Source organism: Canis lupus, chromosome 21 (genome assembly GCF_011100685.1).
Source record: "Canis lupus familiaris isolate Mischka breed German Shepherd chromosome 21, alternate assembly UU_Cfam_GSD_1.0, whole genome shotgun sequence".
NCBI classification, from domain to species: Eukaryota; Metazoa; Chordata; class Mammalia; order Carnivora; family Canidae; genus Canis; species Canis lupus.
Window position 1 is genome coordinate 14497347 of NC_049242.1, and position 23091 is coordinate 14520437.

Genomic DNA, 23091 nt, shown 5'->3' on the forward strand with positions numbered 1-23091 from the left:
AATTTGAGAGGCAACCAAATGTAAATAATCAGAATTTATTGTTGGAAGCATTTACTAAAAGGTTTATTCATTATGATCCTCCTAAACGTGACCTATTGAGTAACAATGACAAGAACAATAGCAGTGACTATATCAAATATAATACTACATGCCAGACATCTGCGAGGTATTTTCCATACTCTATTTAATTTAAATTGCACAGCAACTCTATAAAGTAGCTTTATTTTTCTTGCTTTACACAGGAGGACACTGAAGCTCAGAGAAATTATGTAACTTACCAAAGTCATAGTACTTGTAACTAGTGGATTCTAAGTCAATCAGACATTCAGGGAACAAAGACCTATTTCGTACTTGCAAAATTTCAGGCTTGGTTTATAGTGCTGGGCAGAAAGGAACTGGTATCAACTACCATGGATCTTAAGCCTAAGTGTTTCTGACTTTGAAACCCTGGAACCTACATCATTCTGCCCAAGAAGTGCTACTCTTTAGGGAAAAGCCATGTGTTTCTGTAAATTGGGCAGGTAGATTACAACACTTCATTGTTTCACTTGAAAACAGAACACTTGAGATCAGCAAATTGAAGAATCCTTTTCATTGAGTCATTCCAGCCTCGACTTTCTTTTCATTGGTCGTGTCTCCTGTCTGCCGCGTTTTTCTACATCCCTGACATCAGAGTTCATCTCTGGACATGCACAGTAGGTCGCAGAAAACCCGGCAGGCAGCAAATTGCTTTCAAAGAAAAGAAACTGGAGAGAATGTTATAGTCTGAAATCTCCTCTTAGAGAGACTTACTATATAGCAGAAAAAGAGGAAAATGGAAACAGAACAGAAGTTAGCCTGCGATGGGAGGGTCTAGCAGCGTGGGAGAAGTATTTGCTATGGCAACTCTTGCATCATCCTGCAGGGGTGGCAGGAATGCTTCAAGGGGAAAGGAGGACACTTAAAATCCCATCTCATGTTTACTAAAGCTGGAAATCCCATCAAAGAAAACCAGATATAGTAGGTAAAATACTCCTCTCACCCAACTTGATTTTATGATAATAGACTAAATTAGTTATCTAATGGCACAGTCCACGTTTTATTGTTACCTGCCGTTGCTCTAAGTCAAATTACTTAATACCAGATTGCCTATTAATCCCTTTGTCTGACGAGTGATTTGCCTAAATTCAGGGTACCCGTGTAATTTATCTTTCTAATACAGACATTTTTGAGAATAAAAACGGGGTATCATTAATTACATTGGGACAAAGGGGACAAAACCCAGTACTAAACCTGGTAAATTGGGACAAATGGTCATCCTACATAAAAGTAACTGCCACTTTCTGCAAATACCTGTGGAGTATAAGAGTGGGAACACTTCATAGCGGAAGAAAGAAACTGCCACTTTCTGCAAATACCTGTGGAGTATAAGAGTGGGAACACTTCATAGCGGAAGAAAGACGAGGCTTCAGATCTGTTCCGACTAGTGCCTGTTGGCATGGGGAAGCTAGAGGTACAGGGCATCCTGTGTGATTTGGAAGAATATCTGACTTTATGTGATCCTAAGCTGGAGGCAGGAGCAAAAATTCAGGAAGGTATCATTGAGTCATTGAGCAAGTCCTGGATATTTGGGACCAGTTGATGCCATGGTTGTGATCAGAGGTCTCTTGTTATAAGTGGTCTATTCATTGTCCATTTGTATATTCAGTCTCTTACATTGAATTATTCACTTATGATGATTGTCTTTGAGGAGCTTTAAGGACACTGGATTTAAGTCGCCAGAGATAATTTCTAATGTAATAAGTATTAAATTTGTACCATTTGTAGATAATTTCATTGTTTTATACCATGTGTCTTTCTAATTTATCTCCCTTTGAACACTTAAAGGAAATTTTAGCCTGTTTGTCTATAAACTTTCCATCCAACAATCATTTTGAATTTTAGTTTTATTTTTCAGGTACTTGAAGAGGTGTAAAAGCTCATACACAAAGGGCTTCTATTCTGGATAAATTGTTCATTAGGCAAATTTTCTTATATAAGATGAAGCATTACCCCCTCATAATCATGTTACTCACCCCTTGACACCCCTAGCTGAAATTAGGAAAAATGGTTGGCAGGTTTGAGTATAAGTAGCAGCTGCAGACATGGCCAGCTTTGAACTCTTTCATATGCATTTTGCCAGATGAAGAAGATTTAACAATTTATAAACTTTAATTCTGATCATACTCTAGTTTTAAAGTCTAATTATTTAGTAGTTCCAGTAAATCTGGAAAGAAATGCTACCCATAGAGATTTGAATTTGTGAATTAGCCGAATTTGTGTCATGGTGTGAAATATATGAGTTTCAAAACCTAAACAGTTTAATTTATTAGTGGCAGTCAGTGATCTATAATCAAGGTAAAACTCTCAGCAAAAGCAAGTCATGTTTAGAACTGATATGTAATGAAATGGAAAATTTATGGCTTTCCAAAGTATTTTCCCTACTATAGTCCCCTCATGTTTTATGTCCATAAAATGTGTTATATGATCTTGATCAAGAATCAGGTATCTATGAAACCTATACTAGATACAGTGGACACAAAAGGAGAATAAGGTAATATTTCTATTCATAAAATGGTCATGGGTTCTTGAATAATTTTGGTCTATAATTTTGTACAAGCTACTTAATTTCTCTGAGCCTCAGTAACTGCTGATGTAAATCATGATTATAACATACACTTTATACAACTGTTAGGAGAAGCACACAGTATCAGGTATTGCCTTCTCTTGGAACAGAGCACAGAAGTAGGACTTGGGATACCTGAGTTATGGTAAAGTTATAGGACATTGTACAAGCAATTTCTTTTTTCTGGGCCCAGATTTTTCTCATCTATAGAATGAAGGGATTTCTACCAGGCTTTCTAGCAACAACCTCAATGTGACTGAAACATGGAGTATGAAGTGGTTAATTACGTTGGACTGTATTTAAATCTAACTGGGAAGCTAGCAACACCTGTAAATGACAGAGAGTAATATGATTTACATAACATGTTTAGAAAATATCAGTTTCAGAGTTCTAGGTCAAAAGCAGATTACAAGGGGTCAAGACTATATGGAGGGAAACATTTAAGAGACTTCTGAAGTAACTTATATGAAGACTATAGATAGTTACTGTGGAGATGGAGAAAACATTACAGACAAATATTTTTTTTTTGACAAATATTTTTTTAAAGATTTATTTATTTATTTGAGAGAGGGAGAGAGGAAGCACAAGTAGGGGGAAGGGCAGAGGGAGAGGGAAAGAATCTCAAGTAGGCTCCACACTCAGAATGGAGCCTGACATAGGGGTTGATCTCATAACTCTGAGATCACGACCCAAACTGAAATCAAGAGTCACATGCTTAACTGACTGAGCCACCCAGGTGCTTCCAGACTCTAGAAATATTTAGGAGAATTATAGAACTTGATAATTGACTGGCTGTTGGGATTGTTCAAAGATGACTGCTAAGTTTCTGACATGAAACTGGATTGTAGGAAATATTATTCAACAAAGTAGGAAAAAATGCAGGAGGATGAAGTTTCAAACAGACATTCAAAGTTTATTTGTGACTATACTGAATGTGAAGTGCTAGTAACATACTCAACTACTCAACAAGCCATTTGATAAATGGACCTGGTGCCCAGAGAAGGGATGTGCATTAAAGAAAGATTAGAAGGTAATTGTCATGGAATGGTAATAAATGTTATGGGAATGAACAAAGATAACCTAGAAAAAGATGTGGAATGATAAGAGATAATGATATACTGGTGATGATGACCATTTTCATGGAGTTATGAAGCATATGCCATATATTGAGTTAGAGCTAGTGTGGAAAATAAGAAAATGGACAGAGGGTGAAGCATTGGCTTTCCTAAACTGAAGGCAGATCATAGGGCAGTAGTTTGATGTAGAATTATGATTAGGAGAAGTTTTCCTTTATATATTTTAAGATTAAAGAGGCTTGAACATATTTAAATTAGCATAAGGAAGTAGAGAGAAAGGTATAGAACTGAGCAGAGAGGAATATTTGCAGAGAGGAAAGGGTAAGAAGATTAGGATACAGAATGCACATGGAAACAGTGACCTTAGGTAAATAAGGTGACACTCTCTTTGTAGCAGAAGGAAAAAAGGAGGGTGAGGGCAGCCATTAGTTTTTATTTTCAATTTATTTTGATGCAAAAGTTGATTTCCTCTGTAATGTCTTTTATTTCTCCGCAGAGTCAAAGACAAAATCATCTGCTAAGAGGAACAGGGATGGAGGAAGAGCTGAGGTTTGGAGATAGTGAGGGTTTGAAAACACTTCTGCAAAGAATAGGGAGGAGGCTGTTCATAGAGCAGAAGTGTATGTGAGGGTGATATCAACAAGATGGCAAGTAGGAGATACCAGCCTTTGACCATACACAAAAATAATTAGATAGCTATGCATGAATGAAAACTGCCCTGGGAGGGCTCACAAGTGCAATTAGGGACATGAAGCAATACAGTAGAATAATGGAGAATAGCTGAACAAAAAGAAAGAGCTACCGTTGCACCAGCCAAGGACAGGGTCTGCCATTTCTTCCAAATCTGCACATGCCCCAGAAGCCAGACCTGGGGCTACTCCATGCACACGCATGCTTCAGACCCTATCTCCATGACCACTCAACATGCCTGTACCTCAGACACTAGACACTGCCACCTCAGGCTTGCCTGCACCCCAGACCCCAGAGCTGCCACTGCTCCATGTGTGCCTATACTCCAGACCCTACATCCACAATTGATCCATAAGTGCCTGGACTATAGAAACTGAAATCAGTGCTTTAGCAGTTGTTATCTGCACATCAGACCCTAGAGATATAATTGCTGCACACATGCTCACTCTCCAGAACCTGACTCCACAGCCACTCCATAGGTATTCACACGTCTGGTACCAATGCCATTGCCAGACCTGGAGACAAGAGGTATCCCCTTGGTTATGACATCTCCTAAGGAAAAAAAAAAAAAAAAAGAAATCAGGATAGCCCTAACAGCCATCACCAATGAAAATCCCAATAGCATTCACCACCACTTCAGACACCTACAGCTTTGGCTACTGAGGACCCCTGGAATCTTCAATGATATGGTCCTCAGCTGATAGAGACTGATGAACTGATGAACTCTGATGAACACTGATGAACTCTCTCCAGAGACAGAATTGCCACACCCCATTCAGCTGCTACCCTTACATTCACCTGTAGGTGAAGTTCTTTCTGCCCCAAAGCCAGTCTGCAAAATTGGGAAGAGGTAATTTTTTCATTACATGCTCAGATATCAACGCAAGGCTATAAAAAATATAAGAAAGAAAGATGACACCATCAAAGGAACAAGATAATTTTATAATCACTGACTCCAAAAAATGGACATCTTTTAATTACTTGAAAAATTATTCAAGATAATTGTTTTAAGGAAACTCAATGAGCTACAAGAAAGCATAGGTAAACAACTCAGCAAAGTAGGAAACCAATATATGAATAAAATGAGCTCAACAAAGATAAATCATTTACAAAGGAGATAGTATTTTCTGGAGCTGAAGAATATGATGAATGAAATACAAATTGCAATAGAGAATATCAGCAACATGCATGATAAAGCAGAAGAAAGAATCTGTAAGTTTGAAGATACCATTTGAACTTAACATAGAGGAACTGAAAGAAAAAAGAATAGGGCACTTGGGTGGCTCAGTTGGTTAAGTGTCTGCCTTCAGCTCAGGTCATGATCCCAGGGTCCTGGGATCAAGTACTACATCAGGCTTCCTGCTAAGCAGGGAGACTGTTTCTCTCTCTGCTTGCCACTCCCTCTGCCTGTGCTCTCTCTCTGTCAAATATATAAATAAAATCTTTAAAAAAAATCTAAAAAAGTATGAGAAAACATATGGTATTTATAGGATACTATAAAGAGGGCCCATATACACATTATAGGAATAGCAGAAGAGAGAGAAACAAAAAGCAGAGAGTTTATTTCAAGATATAATAGCTGAAAACTTCACAAATCTGGGGCATGGTTTGGACATCCAGGTATCTGAAGCTCTAATGTCTCCAAAGAAGTATTCACCAAAACACATAATCAAAGACCAAGAGAGAAGTTTGAAAGCAACAAGAGAAGAGATTGGCTAATACAAGGGAATTTCCATAAAGCTATCAGGAGATTTCATTGCATAAACTTTGAAGGCTAGGGAAGAGTGGGATAATGAACTTAATGGGGTGAAAGAAACATATTGCCAAATAAGAAAACTTTACCCAGCAAAGCTGTCCTTCAGAAGTGAAGGAAGCAGACTTTCCCAGACAAAACCTATGAATTAATCACCACTAGATTTGCCTTTCAAGAAATACTAAAGATACTTCATTAAATTGAAATGAAAAGACACTAATTAGGGGCACCTGGGTGGCTCAGTCAGTTAAGTGACTGCCTTCAACTCAGGTTATAATCCCATGGACCTTGCTCAGCAGGGAGCCTGCTCATTCCTGCCTTCTGCCTGCTATTCCCCCTCCTTGTACTCTCTCAGTCAAATAAATAAATACAATCTTTAAAAAACCCCACTAATTAGCACCATGAAAAGATTTAAACATTTTTAAAAAGGTAATATATAGTCAAGTTCAGAAGGTTCTATACTATAATGGGGATGTGCAAATCATTTTTAACTCTAGCATAAAAGTTAAGAGACAAAGTGTTAAAAAAATCTATACCTACAATAATTTGTTAATGGATGCACAATATAAAAAATGTAAATTGCAATGTCAAAAATTGTAGCATGTGTGTGTGGGGGGTGGTGGTGAAGCACGCAGGTAGTTTTTTTTATGCAATCAAAGTTAAATCATAATCAGCTTAAAATAGCCTGTTCTAACTATAGGATGTTTTATTAAGCCTCATGGTAACCTAAAGACAAAATCCTATGTTAGACATATAAAAGATAAAGAAAAGAATCAAAGCATACCAGTTCAGGAAAATCATCAAATCACAAAGGAAAACAGTAAGGGAAAGGACTCTGAGACAGTCAGAAAACAAGTAACAAAATGGCAACAGTAAGTCCTTACCTATCAACAATTACTTTAAAAGTAAATGGATTAAATTATAAAATCAAAAGACATAGAGTGGCTTAATGAACCAGAAGAAAAGAAAGAGAAGACTCACTATATGCTACCTACAAGAGACTCTCATCACTTTTATACACATAGGCTCAAGGTGAAGGGATGGATAAAGGTATCCCATGCCAATGGAAACCCAAAGAAAGCAGGGATAGCTGTGTTTATATCAGAAGTCAAAAACTGTAATAAGAGACAAAGAGCATTATTATATAATAATAAAGAGATTAATTTATCAAGAGGATATAATAATTGTAAATATGTGTGCACTTAACACTGGGGCACATAAATATACAAAGTAAATATTAACAGATCTGGAAAGGAAAATAAATAGCAATGCAATAATAGTAGTGGGCTTCATTATCCCTCTTTCAACAATGATTTGATCATCTAGACATCAAATCAATAAGGAAACATTGGTCTTTTTTTTTTTTTTTAAAGTCAGAATCATCTAGAATCTGACAACATTTTTTTAAAGATTTTATTTATTTATTCATGAGAGACACACACAGAGAGAGAGAGAGACAGAGGCAGAGACACAGGCAGAGGGAGAAGCAGGCTCCATGCAGGAAGCCCCGATGTGAGACTTGATCCTGGGTCTCAGGATCACGCCCTGGGCCGAAGGCAGGCGCTGAGCCACCCAGGGATCCCCCAGTCTTGAACTATACTTTAGACACAAGGTATCTAGATAGATACAGAATATTTTGTCCAATAGCAGCAGAATGTACATTCTTCTCTAGCACACATAGAATATTCTCCAGGACAGATCATATATTAGGTCACAATACAAGTCTTAACAAACTTAAGAAGACTGATATATCAAAAATCTTTTCCATCCATCATGGTATGAAACTAGAAATCAATAACAGGAAGGAAACTAGAAAATTCATGAATATGTGAAAATTAAACAGCACACTCTAAAACAACCAAAAGGTCTAAGAATAAATCAAAATGAAAAATATATATATAGTGAAATAAATCAAGGTAGAAAAATGGAAACAACATATCAAAATTATAGGCTAAAACAGATGAAGTTAGGAGGGATGTTTACAGCAATAAATACCTACAGTTAAGAAAAAGAAGGATCTCAAAATAAATAATCTAACTTTGCACCTTAAGGAGCTAGAAAAAGAACAAACTAAGCCCAAAGTTACAAGAAGGAAGGAAATAACAAAGATGAGAGCAGAAATAAAAAGGAATTCAAGAAACCAGAGAAAAGATCAAGAAAACTAAGAGCTAGTTTTTTGAAAAGATAAACAAAATAGACAAATCTTTAGTGTAACTAAGAAAATAAGAGAGAAGACTCAAAGTCAGAAATGAAACACGAGATTTTGCAACTGATACAACAGAAATACAAAATATCGTAAGAGATGATTCTGAACAATTATACACAAAAAAGTTGGATAACCTAGAAAAAATGGATAAATTTCTAGAAACATACAACCTACTAAGACTAAATCATGCAGAAATAGAAAATCTGAACAGACCAATAACAAGTTAAGGAAATTGTATCAGTAATCAGAAATATCCCAATAAAGAAAAGTCTGGAAACAGATGATATCACTGGTGAATTCTACCAAATGTTTAGAGAGGAATTATACCAATCCTTCTCAACTCTTCCAAAAATTGAAGAGGAAGTAACACTTCCAAACTCATTTTATGTTAGTATTACCCTGAGATCTAAATCAGACAAGGACACTACAGGAAAAGAAAATTATATGCCAATATCCCTGATGAACAAAGATACAAAAAATCTCACAAGATGCTGGCAAACAGATTCAACAGCAGCACCTCAAAAGGTCATATACCATTATCCAGTGGGACTTATCCCTGGGATGTAAGGATAGTTTAGCATGCACAATCTAACTCTGGAATACCACACAAATGGAAGGAAAGATAACACAAATAAGTAGAAAGGTACTGATGTTCATGGATAGGAAAATTTAATATTAGGTAGAGGGATGAGTGAAATAGATGAGAGATTAAGAGTACACTTATTGGGATGAGCAATGAGTAATGTATAGAATTGTTGAATCATTATATCATTTACCTGAAACAAATATAACACTGCGTGTGAATTATACTTTATATATATATATATATATATAGGCACAGGCAGAGGGGGAGATATATATATATATAATATATATATAATTATAATTATATATAATATATAATAATAATCTTATATATATTATATATATATATATAAGATATATATATATATATATATATATATATATATATATAATAGATGCAGGAGAAGCATTTGACAAAATTCAACATTCTTTCATGGTAAAAACTCCCAGCTAATTAGGTATGGAAGGAGTGTGACTCAACATAATAAAGGCCAAATATAAAAAGCTCACAGCTGACATCATACTCAATGGTGAAGAACTGAGAGCTTTTTCTCAAGGATCAAGTACAAGACAAGCATGCCCACTCTGACCATTTCTAATCAACATGGTCCTATAAGTTCAAGCATATACCATTAGGCAAGAAAAGAATGAAGGCATCTAATCAGGAAGAGTTAAAATTGCGTCTCTTTGCAGATGAATTGTTCTTATATAGGGAAAATCTTAAAGACTTCATAAAAGCCTGTAAAATCTAATTAATGAATTCAGTGAAGTTGCCAGATACAAAATCAACATGGAGGAATCAGTAGCATTTCTATACACTAACAAAATATCTGAAAAAGAAATTTAGAAACATCTATTTACAATTGCATCAGAAACCATAAAATACTTAGAAATAAATTTAACCAAGAAGGTGAAAGATCTGTACACTGAAAGTTACAAACATGGGTGAAAGAAATTAAAGAAGACACAAGTAAGTGGAAAGATATTCCATGTTCATGGATTAGAAGAATTTATATTGTTAAAATGTTCATATAACCTCAAGAGTGTACTGATTTGATGCTGTCTGATTTAAAATTCCAATGACATTTTTTACAGAAGTAAAAACAAAACAATCCGATTATTCATTTGGCACCACAAAAGATCCTGAATAGCCAAAACAATCCTGAGCAAAAAGAACAAAGCTTTTCTTGATTTCAAATTATATTACAAAGCTCTAATAATCAAAACAGTATCTTACTGGCATAAAATCAGAAATAGACCAATGGAACACAGCAGAGGGGCCCAGAAATAAACTCTTGTGTATATGACCAACTAATCTTTGACAAGGGTACCAAGAATACAATCGAGATAGGATAGTCTATTCAATAAATAGTGTTGGGCAAAAAGAATATCCACATGAAGAAGAATGAAATTGAATCCTTATCTCATAGCAGACATAAAAATCAACTCAAAATACATTACATACTTAAATATAAGACTTGAAGTCACAAAACTCCTAGAAGAATATATAGGGGAAAAGTTCTATGTAGTCTCACTAGATTTAAAGGGATGATGACAATATCTTTAAGGCCAATGTGAAGATGAAGAATTAAATAGGATCTATTTCTGCTTTGTGAACTAAAGCAAGATACCCCTAAGCATACACAAATAGTACATAATTCAGAGGGTATTTGAAACCATGGGACAAACAGTGCACACTCTTCTTAGCTTATAAAATCTAGTGGTTAGTAAGTAATATAAAATATTACTTTATAATAAATACAGAGATATTGTCAACTTGAATTTAACATTTATGTGAGTTTTAAAGACAACAAATGAAACATTGAAGAATTCCATTTTGTTCCTGTTCTTCACAGGTAATAAATGCATCCCCTTCTACTTTTAGGGATACTTTCATAGAAAATCTTGAGAAAGTCTGAAATGCTTTGTAATTTTTAAATGAGTTATTATTATCTCAGAGAAACTACAAGGAAGATACAAGGAAATCCAATGTTATGATATCAGTTCAGAGGTTAATAAGATAACCAGACTTCCAGAGAATCCCCTTCAGGGTTGATTAGAAATCCTAGGGAAGTCCGAGGTTTACAAACCCCTAGGGAATCTTCTAGTTATTTAGAAGTTTGTCAAGAGAAATGATAACATCTTTTTATATTTCTCCTCTGCTCTGTCACTTCAGCCTTCCTTACACTAAAAACTACCACTTACATTTACTATGTACCAGGTACTAGGTAAGTAGTTGACACACCTTATTGTAGTCATTACAACATCCCTCTGAAATAGGTTTATTTATTTTACAGAGGAATATTCTGTATCAGGGAGGTTATGTAACTTGCTCAAGGTCACACAGCTGGTAAATGGCAGAAAAGGAATTTAAAGCCAAGTTGTGTTTTTTTGTTTTGTTTTGGTTTGTTTCAGTTTGATTTTTTACTCTAAGAGCTTTTAGAGTTTCTAAGAGGAAAAAGATTAAATTCTAAGGTGTCAGTAGATAGCCCCTTGCTCAACTGGCCTCTATCTCAGGCTTGAGCCTCCATCCTAGAATGGTCTCACTTGCCTCTGCAGTCTTTTTCTCTTTATTTTCTACATTATTTCTCCTCTAAGACTAATTCTTCTATTTATACTCTGGAGTCCATCTCTTTTTACTTTTGTGGGAGCCTAAACTATTAGTTTCCTTTCTTCCTTTAAAGCAGTGATTTTCAAACCTTAGCTTACATGAAAATCACATGGGGGGCTTGCTTACAGAAATTCTTGAGGCACAAACTAGAGTTTCTGTTTGGTAAGTCTGGGGTATGACCTGAAATTTTGCTTTCTAACAAATTCCCAGTTTATGCCTATGCTGCTAGCTGAGGGAGCACACTTGGAGAACTACTGCTAGAGGCTCCAGAGTAGGGTTGGCAAACTACAAGCTAAAAAATGTTTTTATATTTTTTAAATGTTTGAAAAATATCAAAAGCAATGAAAGTATTTCCTGACATGTGAACATTATATGAAATTCAAGTTTTAATGTTTATTAATCAAGTTTTATTGGATCACATTATATGTTATATATGGCTGCTTTCTCACTACAACATCAAAGTTGAGTAGTTGTAGTAGAATTAGTAGTTGTGAAAGTGATTGTATGGCTTGCAAGTATAAAATATTCACTCTCTGGCCCTTTACAGAATCAGCAGCTGACCCTGCTTTAAGTAATTCTCAATCCTAGATACACATTAGAATCACCTGAGGAGCTTTATAAAATTCTGATGCCTTGGTTCCATCTCCAGAGATTCTGATTTAATTGGCCTGGAATACATTCTAGTGGATCCTTAACATTTAAACATACCTTATCTGTCCTAATTAAATAAAACAAAAAGTAAGCAAACCTACCAAACCTACCTTACTCTGCCTTTAAGAAAGAACTAGATAGGGGACGCCTGGGTAGATCAGTGGTTGAGGGGCTCTCTTAGGCCCAGGGCTTGATCCTAGAATCTTGGGATCCAGTCCCATGTCCAGCTCCCTTCATGGAGCCTTCTTCTCCCTCTGCCTGTGCCTCTGCCTCTCTCTGTGTCTCTCATGAAAAAATAAATAAAATCTAAAAGAAAGAGACCTGGATAGTACAACCTCCTTATTTAATAGTTAAGGAGAATTGTGTCCAGATATGTGAATCATTTGTCCATATTAACAGACATTGTTGCTGTCATTATTACCAAATTATAATGGCAAATTGCTTAATATTAAAAAGTTTATAAAAACTAGGTTATAGTCAAAAAGTATTATATGCTTGTCTTAGCCCATTTGGGCTGCTATAACAAAATACTGTAAATTGAGTGACTTATAAACAATAGAAATTTATTTCTCACAGTTCTGGAGGCTGGAAGTTCAAGATCAGGGTGCCAGCAGATCTGGTGAGAGTCGGCTTCCTGGATCATAGATGTTTGCTTTTTTTTTTTTTTTTTTTTTTTTTTTTAGGTGTTTGCCTTTTTATTTGTGTCCTCAGATGATGGTAGGTGTGAGGGAGTTGTCTAGGACTTCTTTTATAAGGACACTAATCCCATTCATGAAGACCTAACCCAAAGGCCTCACCTCCAAATACCATTACACTGGGGATTTGTTTTCAACATAGGGATTTGGGGTGAAACCCAAATGTTCAGTCTACAGCAAAATTCATTGTAAAAAGAGAGAGAGAGGGGGAGGGAATGAAAGAGAAATACAAACTATATGTAGATGTCAGGTTCTAAATTTAACTCTTAAGGAAAAATCTGACTAAAATCAAGTTTACCTGATAGCAGCTTTTCTATTTAAGAAACAAAGTAGTTGGCTTGTGTTAAAGGCCATGCTTGGGATCCCTAGGTGGCACAGCGGTTTGGCGCCTGCCTTTGGCCCAGGGCGCGATCCTGAAGACCCAGGATCGAATCCCACGTCGGGCTCCCGGTGCATGGAGCCTGCTTCTCCCTCTGCCTGTGTCTCTGCCTCTCTCTCTCTCTCTGTGACTATCATAAATAAATAAAAATTTATTAAAAAAAAAAAAGGCCATGCTTTAAGAGAAATATATGACATGTTAGAATTACATGCATTTGAGGGAGATATCGACATTCAGGAGTAGAGAGAGATCCATACTACAGGAGGTACTCAGGAACTAGTATCACTTAGGAATTGGTACATTTCCATCTCTTGTATCATGATTGTCTCTGACCTGTGCTTATTTTTGCAATAGCCAAATCTCCTCACAGGTCCCTTCCTGTGTCTTTATTTCTCTCATTTACTGAGAGGATATTGGATAAATTGTTGATTGTGGGCGAGGCACCTGCAGTATATAGAAGATATAAAAGGAAAAATGAAAAGTAATGCTTGATTTCCTTCCCTAAGCCTACTCCCAATTTCAGTGATCAACACTGTCAAAATTTTACATACACACACACACACACACACAGACACAGCCTCTCTACCACAATTACATATAAATAAACCTACAAATATAGACTCATACTATACAAACTCTTTAGCAACCTTACTTTTATGTTTAACATTATAAATTGAACATCTTTTGATATAAGAATATGTACATGTACTTTATATTTTTCTAATAATTACATAATATTCTATGGTATAGGTAAACTGTAATCTTACAAATAAGTCTTGCATTAGTGGATATTATATACATCTATACATCTATATCTATATCTATCTAGGATTAATTCCTGGGAATTGAAGTGGAATCAATACATCAAAGAGAATGTGCCTTTTAAAATACTTGATAGATTTAATACCTTTCACAAAGTTTTCACCATTAGTACTTGCTTTTCAATTTAAAAAGTTTTTCTAGTTTTTATGCTTTTGCCTAAATATGAAGGAGATGGAACATTTTAAATGTATTTTATGGTCTTTTTGTGAATTACCACTTTATGTTCTTTACTTATTTTTTCACTCAGTTTCACATATTTTCCTCGTGACTTAGGAAAAAAATATTTTAGAAAGACTTAGAAATATTTAAAATTTAGAAATACTTAGAAAGAATAGTATTTTTAGGAAATATTCCATTGAATATGTTGCATTGTTTTCCCATTTTGTCATTTGTCATTGTATATAATTTAGCCCAGCAGAAGTTTTATATTTTTATATAGTCACAGTTGTTTATTTTTTCTTATATGGCTTTGGATTTCTCCACTCCAATATTTATAGAAAACCAAATCTGTTTTCTTCTAATACGTTTGTGATTTCAATTTTTATGCTTAAATTTTTGATCTGTCTAGACTATTTTGATGATGGGGTTCATCTTGAATCTTCTCAATGACACTATGAATTAAGTATTATTTCCATTTTAGACATCTCTGTTTTATAAATGGTAAAAGAGAGGATCTGACGTGCAAGTTATTTTCCAGGACTCCTCACTCATGAGTACTGGAGCCTAAATTTATGATGTTGTCTCAAAAATATATAACCAGTTGTCATTCCCTTCTATAATAACAAACGTTAGACTCTCAGCAGGTACATTGCCCTGTTGAACTCTTTGCCTAAAAATAGGGAATACTTTTTAGTGGGACACTGTCATTGTAGTTAGTGCTTTTCCTGCATCTATAAAATGAGATAATAAGTCAGCTATCCTAGTACAGTTAAGAAACGTAAGCAGCAAATCTACAGGTATGGCCCAGGTCTGTATTGGGATGCTGTGGGATGGATAAGTGTGGGTGGAAGTTTTAAGCAGATTGTTAAGTGTGAGAGCCTTCCTTTAGAATGTCCATACATTTACACTGTATCTGAAATCCTGTCAGAAGTCATCCCTGACTGCCTACATGTGTTTTTTCACCTATAACCTCACTTTTGTTTAATCTTTCCCTATGAACTGTTCTGAGATTTGTAACATTTCCCAGCACTTTCCTGTCTTTCCTGGGCCATCCAAATACCTCAGGGTCTATTTAAATAATTTTAAGAAAGCTATAAAGTTGCTCCCACCCCTATAATCCCTAATGAAAAAAAGACAACTAATATTACTTATTGACAAGTTGAAAAATGGGTTTTTAAAAATCTTCTGAGCCCCCCATGGAGAAACGCATTTGAAAATTCTTTATTTTCCTTGGCATTGAGTTGCTATGTTTGGGTTTGTTTATCCGGAAGTGCTGCAGGAAATGTGACCTGCTATGACCTCAGGAGAGGAAAGTGTTATGAACTGAATGTTTGATTCTGCACTTAAAGCCATTAATAAAAGTTGTGAAACCATGAGAGTTGGGCCTCCATGTTGATGTTTTAATGTCCTGGAAGTCTCTGGTTGTGTTGCAAGTGCTTACAATTTGTAATTACCTAGACTCGTATGACAGACGGAACTGGGAATCAAATTAAGTAGCTGCCTTCTCTTACGATGCTAGAAAATCTCCAGCTTAAGACAAGATTGCTTTTTTTTCTTCCTAAAAAAAGGCACAAACAATGACAGCCCAAAATAGCTATTTAGTCAGAACTGACGACACTTTCTGAATGCTTGTCATTAAGAGAAATAGAAAATCCTGATTTTCTTCTTCCTTTAATTTCTCTCCCATAAATACCTTGCTTCCTACTGAAGCTGCCTCACCTCATTGCCCAGGAGAAATGCCCAGTGGCTCTGACAGTGCCTCAGCACCACTGCAGGCACCAGAGGGGAGGTGGGTTATGCAAAACATATTAAAGAAAAATCCTAAAAGTCACTGCAGCTTTTTCTACTGAGTTATGCTTATCTTCCCTGTTGCTGTAAGCTGATGGGGGAACGTCGTGGCAAAGACAGAACCACTCTTTTTCCTCCCACTATTTTTGCTGCAGTGAGAACTGTTCATTTCTGCTTGCATTTCGCCAGATAGCTTCAGAATTCTAGCTGAGAATTAGGGCTTTCTAAGGCTGGAAATAAGAGTTTAGAACCTTAAATTGGACTTTGTCCTTTTGGCTCAGTAAAAATTGAGTTAATTTGCAGCATCCGGTGCCTGACTGGAATGACAACAGACAGTAGGATCTGACGATGTTTTTGAATTAAGTTTTTTTTCCCCTTATGGATTCATGGGGGCAGAAGCTTTTATTTTTCTCTCTTGCTCTTTCCCTTCCAGAGCCAGCTGAATGTGTTACATTCAGCAGCAGTAGCTACTGAATCTATACTTATGTTATCCCCTGGAATCTTCTATCTTCGCTTCGATCCCTTCCTCTATTATTGATTGTCATTTACCAATAAAGCTTAGTTTTGGGGGAAAAATAGATGCAGTGTTTTGCTAGCAAGCCTGGCAACTTTAGATACCCCTGGAAGATGTAACAGATATTACAGGACAGGGAAGTAAGAGAAGGTGGTATTTCTCAAGCATGTAACCACAGATCACCCTAGGGGAACCCAAATTACATTTTAGGGACTTTGGGAGACAGTGATCCTTTGGTCTTGGTACTATTCTACACGAAAAAGCAGAATGAGATGTACTTGCAGTGATTTGTACTATTTGCCAAACAGGGTGCTGCATCAGAATAGCCTGGAATCTAGTGCAGAGCCCATATTAAACCTCCAAAGGGAAAGGGGTTTCCTCTTCATTTAGAGTCTGCCCGGTGCAGTCCCATTGTAAAGTATCTAATAGGATGATACCAGGGCTCTCCAGAAATATAAGTAACTCATTGGTTAAATTTCATTCTTCACCTTTCCCCCCCTCCTTCCTGAGTGAGCTCATTCCCCCCTCCCGTTTTTTTTTTTTTTTTTTTTTAAACCCAGTGATTTAAAATGCTAGAAGGAAAAGCAACTGAAGTCTTAACTTTCAGATGCTGAATTCTCAGCTAATTGAAATTACTGGGCACAATGCTATATATAGCCAATGAAGAGATTTTGAGCTCTCACTCAGTGCCTTCAAGACATGTCGTTTTGTAGTCAGAGAAAACAGAGATCAATGCATTTTCAAACTGACAGAGGGAACGGATGCTCCTTAGTAGCACATGCCCAGGATCGTGTGTGTGGGGCTTGCGCTGTGCTGAGAAGCTGAATACCGGTCCATATGCTCCTTATTTACTGCAATGTTCTTTGCATGTTACTGTGCACTCCGGACTAACGTGAAGGTAAGAGGAGGCGAGCCGGCAACTGGGCACAATATACATGTTAAACCAGCTGCAGAAAATGTCTACCTTGTGTAGCTCCAGGACTTTTCGGATTGCTGGCTGAGCAAGCAGATTATTACAGGTGGTTGCAAGGGCTTTGTTTTATTGTTGCCGAGCAGCCTCGCTGGGGGAGCATGTTGGAACGCTGCTGTGAAGTGACCTTCAGGTTTAACTATTTGTAATTCATGCTCACGCTCACACTTGGGGGGTGGAGTTGGGGGAGGAAAAGATGAAAAATTATTTAGGTAGGCCAGAACCAAGAAATCAGAAAAGGTAAAAAACTATGCAGCATGCTTTAGATTAGGATTTAAAGTCTTTCTTTTAAAAAGTGCTGTGAGCTGCCTGTGCTCATGCAGCTTAATTGATTAAGAGCTGGGGATTAAATTAGGTGTCTATAATGGCATTAGAATATGATCTGTGGGATATCTGACCATCTCGTTCATATAAACAAATTATTATCATTGGAAGTTGGTGATATTGATTGTACAAATCCTCTGCCCTGGGTGGGCTGGCTGCTTAGGCTGCGTGGGCGCCGCTGCCCCAGTGTCACCCCGCTGACATTCGCTCGCTGTAGCTAATGAGCCTCCAAAGTTGAGCCTAAGTTTGGGAGATTTACCCCTTGACGGGAAGGACGGCGTTATTGTTGGAGAGGTTTTCTGACACTGTTCATTCAGCACTGAGCCAGACAAACAGGCCAGCTGTGGAATTCCAGTTGCATAATTTAAGTGAATCACATCCTCTGTTAGTTAGCTTTTTGAACTTGTATACCTTACTGAAGGAAGTCCAAAAGGGAGGTGATTGCCTTTCAGAAAAAAAAAATAATAATAATAAATAAAGGCAGTTAAGACTTAAATACCTAAAATAAGAACCTTTAAAAAAATGTCAATGTAAAGTGTTTCCCCCTTTTATTTTACTGGAGGAGTATTTTAATATGTCTGGGCATTAAAGTTTTGTTTTCTGTGCTTACAAGTTTTTTAAAGAGCTCCCTGCTGCTCATTCTTTTGTAAGCCTTTTTGTTTTCGATTTGATTTTCAAACAGGTAGTATTTATGTTTTGATGACCAGTTCTTTTACAACTACAGCCTGACAGCATTCTGTGGATCATTTTGCAGAGTTCTACAGAATTTAGTTTTTACTACTTTTAAGATTAAGTTCAGCAATCAATTTTTTCCCATACATATGATGGATATAGTAAATAAGATGAAAAGAGATATTTAAAAACCTAGAGTGTGCCCAAATGTCAGCTTGGATTTCTCCATCACCATCTCCTATTCCTAATTGTGGGGTTTAGCATACATTGTTCTGTAAGCTCAATGAATTGTAAATGTTTTCTCTCCTCATTTTTTTTTGAAGGAGAAAGGCAGTGTTTTTTTTTTTTTTTCAGAGAAATCTCCATACATAATTTTAGATTAAGAGATAACAATTGTTTTGATAGTCCATTGTCATATTTCAGAAGTGCAGGAAAACCTAAGTCCAAAGTTCCTTTAATATGGGTTTTGGGAAATCCCTTTTTTCTTTTTTTAAACTCTTGACTACTATCAGTGTGGTCTTGATGGATTGAGCTGTAATTTTTTCTCGCTTAGACTAATAAGCAAAGAAATGAAAAGACTTTCACCAACAGTATCTTAATTCAGATGACTTTTGGATAATTAATCCTTAGTACTTTGGCTAGTCTGTACTGAGATACAAATGCTTCAATAGGAGCTCAGAACATGCACATTACCACATACAACACATATAACCTTGCTCTGAGTTGTTTGACTTCAATTTTACATACGTTTAAGCCCTTTGAATAATTATTTCTTGCACTTTCTTGCATTGTTTTCTCTTAGGGTTATCTTTTCCTTCTGAGACAGCAAGATTTTCTAAAAGAGTTTACATTTCACCTGTTGTCTAATATTTTATCAAGTTGGCACAATAAAGTCTTATCTGATAATTTTATTTTTAATATTTGTTTTATTTCATATTAAATTTTAAAATATTTGATTTTATTTCCGTTGTGCCTAGAATTTCTTACTTGCTTGGTTCTGGCAAAGTCTTTTACATAGCATATAGCTTCTTATGCTTCCATGATTGAAGATTACTGGTGTTAGAGTGATTGAAAACTTTTAAGGTGGTTAAGTTTCAGAAAATAGAAACATCTCTTATTTATTTTTTTTCTGCACAGAAAAAGCCATAAATGTCACAATCTTTGTTATACAATGATTGTTTTGTTAATTGGGCATTTATAATATAGTACAGTCAAAAGAATTTTTTGAGAGTGGAATATTTTATTATATTTCATGTATATTTTTGTGTAACATGGGCATTAAACCTGTGCTCTATATCTAGTACATATGCACTATATATGTATATATATAGTACACACACTGTAGACACACACAAAATTTACATCTCTCAGAATGTGACTCATGGGTCACCATTTATTCATTCATCTATCAAAAATTTTTGAAGGACAACTGTGATTTATGCACCATGCTAGAGCCTGGGAAACCAAGACCAATAGATAATAGTCCTTGATTTCAAGAAGTTTCTTGTCTTGGAAAGGCCACAGACATAGAAACAAGTAAGTGGTTTGAAATATTATGGGACTAGTAATGAAAGTCCATTCAGGGCATTGTAGGGACAAAACAAAAACAGAACAGTGGTCAGTTTTACATGGACTGGTCAAGAAAGGTTTCACTGTGAAGTCACCTCTGAGTTGAATCTTGACAGCTAATGGAATTTTTGCCAGGCAGCCTGGAGTGAGGCAGGCAGGCCAGGTAGAGAAAATAAGAAAAACATGGTACTAAGAAGCAGAGCACTTTGGAGAGCTGCAAATAGTTTGAAATGGATGGAGCCTGGGGTCTTGCAAGGCTGAACAGTGAATTAACAGGGCAAAACAAATAAATGGAAGCTGAGGCCAGTGCTGTGAGAATTGACTGAGTGATCACCGCAATCTCACTCTAGAAATTGTGTTACTTTGCCACCTATTTCTGGACAGAGAGGTTTCTAAAGAAGGAAAAGAAATGAAAACTTCTAAACAAAGGATATTATTTATATTCTGTGGGGTTTTTATTGTTATTGTTGTTAGCTCAAAGTTTGAGTTTGATAAACAGTCATATCATATTGGCTTAGATTTACCTTTTAATTTTTAAAGAATGTGATTAACTTAATCTGAGACTGCTCACACAAAAGGGGCAATGTAATCATTATAAAGATGTATAATAACTCATCTCAGATTGCTTATGTTGTACAAAAAGTATCTCTTTGATAGGAAAACATATAAGAAGTTTGTTGTACGAGATGTCCATATCATCTTGTCCTTAGAAATGACTCCATTTTTCAAAGTAATGGTATTGATAACTTGCAACCAGATGATACCTTTCACTTTTCTAAATAACTTTATGTTCCTCATCTCATTATTGCCCTCTTTCATCCCGCTGCTATAAACATGCCCATATACACTTATAGACCCACAATCTCTGAAATACAAATGGCAAGTACTACACCCATTTCACAGATAAGAAAATTAAGATAAAGGATATGGCCAGTTTCTCTGATCCATAGTGTGTCAGAAGCAGACCTAATGTAAGGCTCAGATCTCTTGACCTAGTTTACTGCTTTATTTTCATTCTAGTATATCCTGCTGCCTACCTCATAGATTTTAGAATTCTCTTTTATTTTTGATATTCCTTAATAGTAAATATAAGAACTTTTTAGAAAAAGAGTATAGCAAAATGATTTTAAAGCCTAGGCTTTTGGGATTCTGAAAAAAACTACATTTGGGTCTATCTTTTCCACTGATTGCATGGAAAATATTTTGCGCAAAAATTTTTGATTTACCTGAAGTTCAATAAAATAATATAATAGTAAGAATTATGTGAGATAAGGCACATAAGAACTGTAAAAAAAATCTTAGAATATAGTAAGTACTCAATCAATTCAACACATAACTGGTTAAAATTGAGGCCATCAGATAGGGGAAAGACTTCAGACTTGCTTTCAGTAAAAATCATGTTAAGATATTCTAGGAATCGAGCCCAGTTAAAAGAAATTTATAATTAATGAGAAACATATTCAGATATAATATCCTTCTCCCACCACTATCACCATCACTACCACACAGGCACATATATTAGCATATAAACTCCACAAAAACCAGGATTTCTGATTATTTTTTCAAGTCTCTATATCATCAGCATCAAGAAGAATGCCAAGTACATAGTAGGTGCTGAGTAAATATTTGTTGGATGATTGCATTAGCTGAGTACCAGATTTCTCTTTATTACTCAGCTTTTCCCCATATTTATTTATCTTAATGCTTTTTAAGTTATTTTGAGAGAGAAAAACAAAACCATAGACTTTAAAGTTATATATGGTTTGGGGATTAAATACTGGGTTTGGCAATCACCAACCACTTGTGCTCAGTCACTCTTACAGATCTGTACAGCCAGGTCGTATAGCAAGGTTGGAGAGAATCAATAACTCAAACTAAAACAATTTATTGGATGCCAAACTACAACTCAGACCTTCATCATGCTCATTTCTACCAGGTTTATTCAATGAAGTCATTCTTTTCTAAACACTGCACCCTTTTCTGCCTCTGAGCATTTGCTAGAATTGTTTCCGGCAATGGGAATCCCTTCTCTGTGTGGTTTGGCTTGTCTAAATTCTATTCTCCCAAGGTGTCTATCTTACAAGAAGCTGATGCAGCCACAAAGCCCCCTTACTTTATCCCTCTTTTGACTTAATGAGTGCAATTTTTACATCATTTGTGGCAATAAATCTTACATTGCCTTATGCCATCACTTTGTCATCATTATCTTACATTGCTAGGTAATTTTGATTATGTTTGGGTATTGCCCTCATTGCATCTGTATTTTAAGCATTTGAGGACAAGAGCAATTTACTATTTTGTTCATTTTTGTCCCTTGTCGTTTATATGTTAGGAATTAAAAAAATGATGGATATATTGGTTGAAAGGGAAACTTGCAGAAACTCTACCTCCTTATGCTACTGATGCCTACTCTTCAGCTAGATTTCATGATACATCCCACATATTGATGCTTTTAATAAATACATTATTTTGTTGTAGGCAGGGCCTGGAGTCATGAATCAGAAAGTGTGGACAGTTTGTGTAACACCTATGGCTCATCCAAAACAGGAGTGGTCCCTCTCAGGGTTTCAGTTAATTATCTCTTTTAGGAGGCCAATAATATATTAGTCCCTCACTGGGCCCTTATATCATGGCCTCCAAATGGTGTGCACCTGCTTGGTATGTTGGGTTTATAATACCTAAACCTACTCAATATATTGGGTTTATAATTTCTAATGAAGCTCTTCAATGCAAAACTTTAAACCATAATACAAGGAATTAATTGATAAAGAATAAAACAGCATAGCAAACAATAGCAATGATAGCTATAATTTGTTGAGCTCTTAGTATAAGCCCTGGACTACACCAATAACTTGGCACATATTCTTTCAAAATGCTTTCCAGTGACATATGATGTAAGAATTATCATAATCACTATTTTATAAATGAGGGAACAAAAATAATTCGCCTGATGTCACACAAATATTAAGTGCCCATGAAGCTA

The 23091-nt window shown here is 35.9% G+C and overlaps 1 protein-coding gene across 16 annotated transcripts in view; it reads left to right on the forward strand.

Annotated features, from left to right (window-relative positions):
* Positions 1 to 23091, forward strand: part of DLG2 (discs large MAGUK scaffold protein 2) — a 1987603-nt gene that overhangs the window by 606216 nt on the left and 1358296 nt on the right. For 2 of the 16 annotated variants that reach the window (XM_038568437.1, XM_038568438.1), the window contains exon 1: positions 17133 to 17471. The exons of the other annotated variants lie outside the window; for them this stretch is intronic. In XM_038568437.1, the coding sequence (XP_038424365.1) occupies positions 17430 to 17471 (42 nt within the window). In that variant the 5' untranslated portion in view covers positions 17133 to 17429. Of the gene's footprint in view, positions 1 to 17132; positions 17472 to 23091 lie in introns of those variants that run through there. 16 annotated transcript variants of the gene reach the window in all.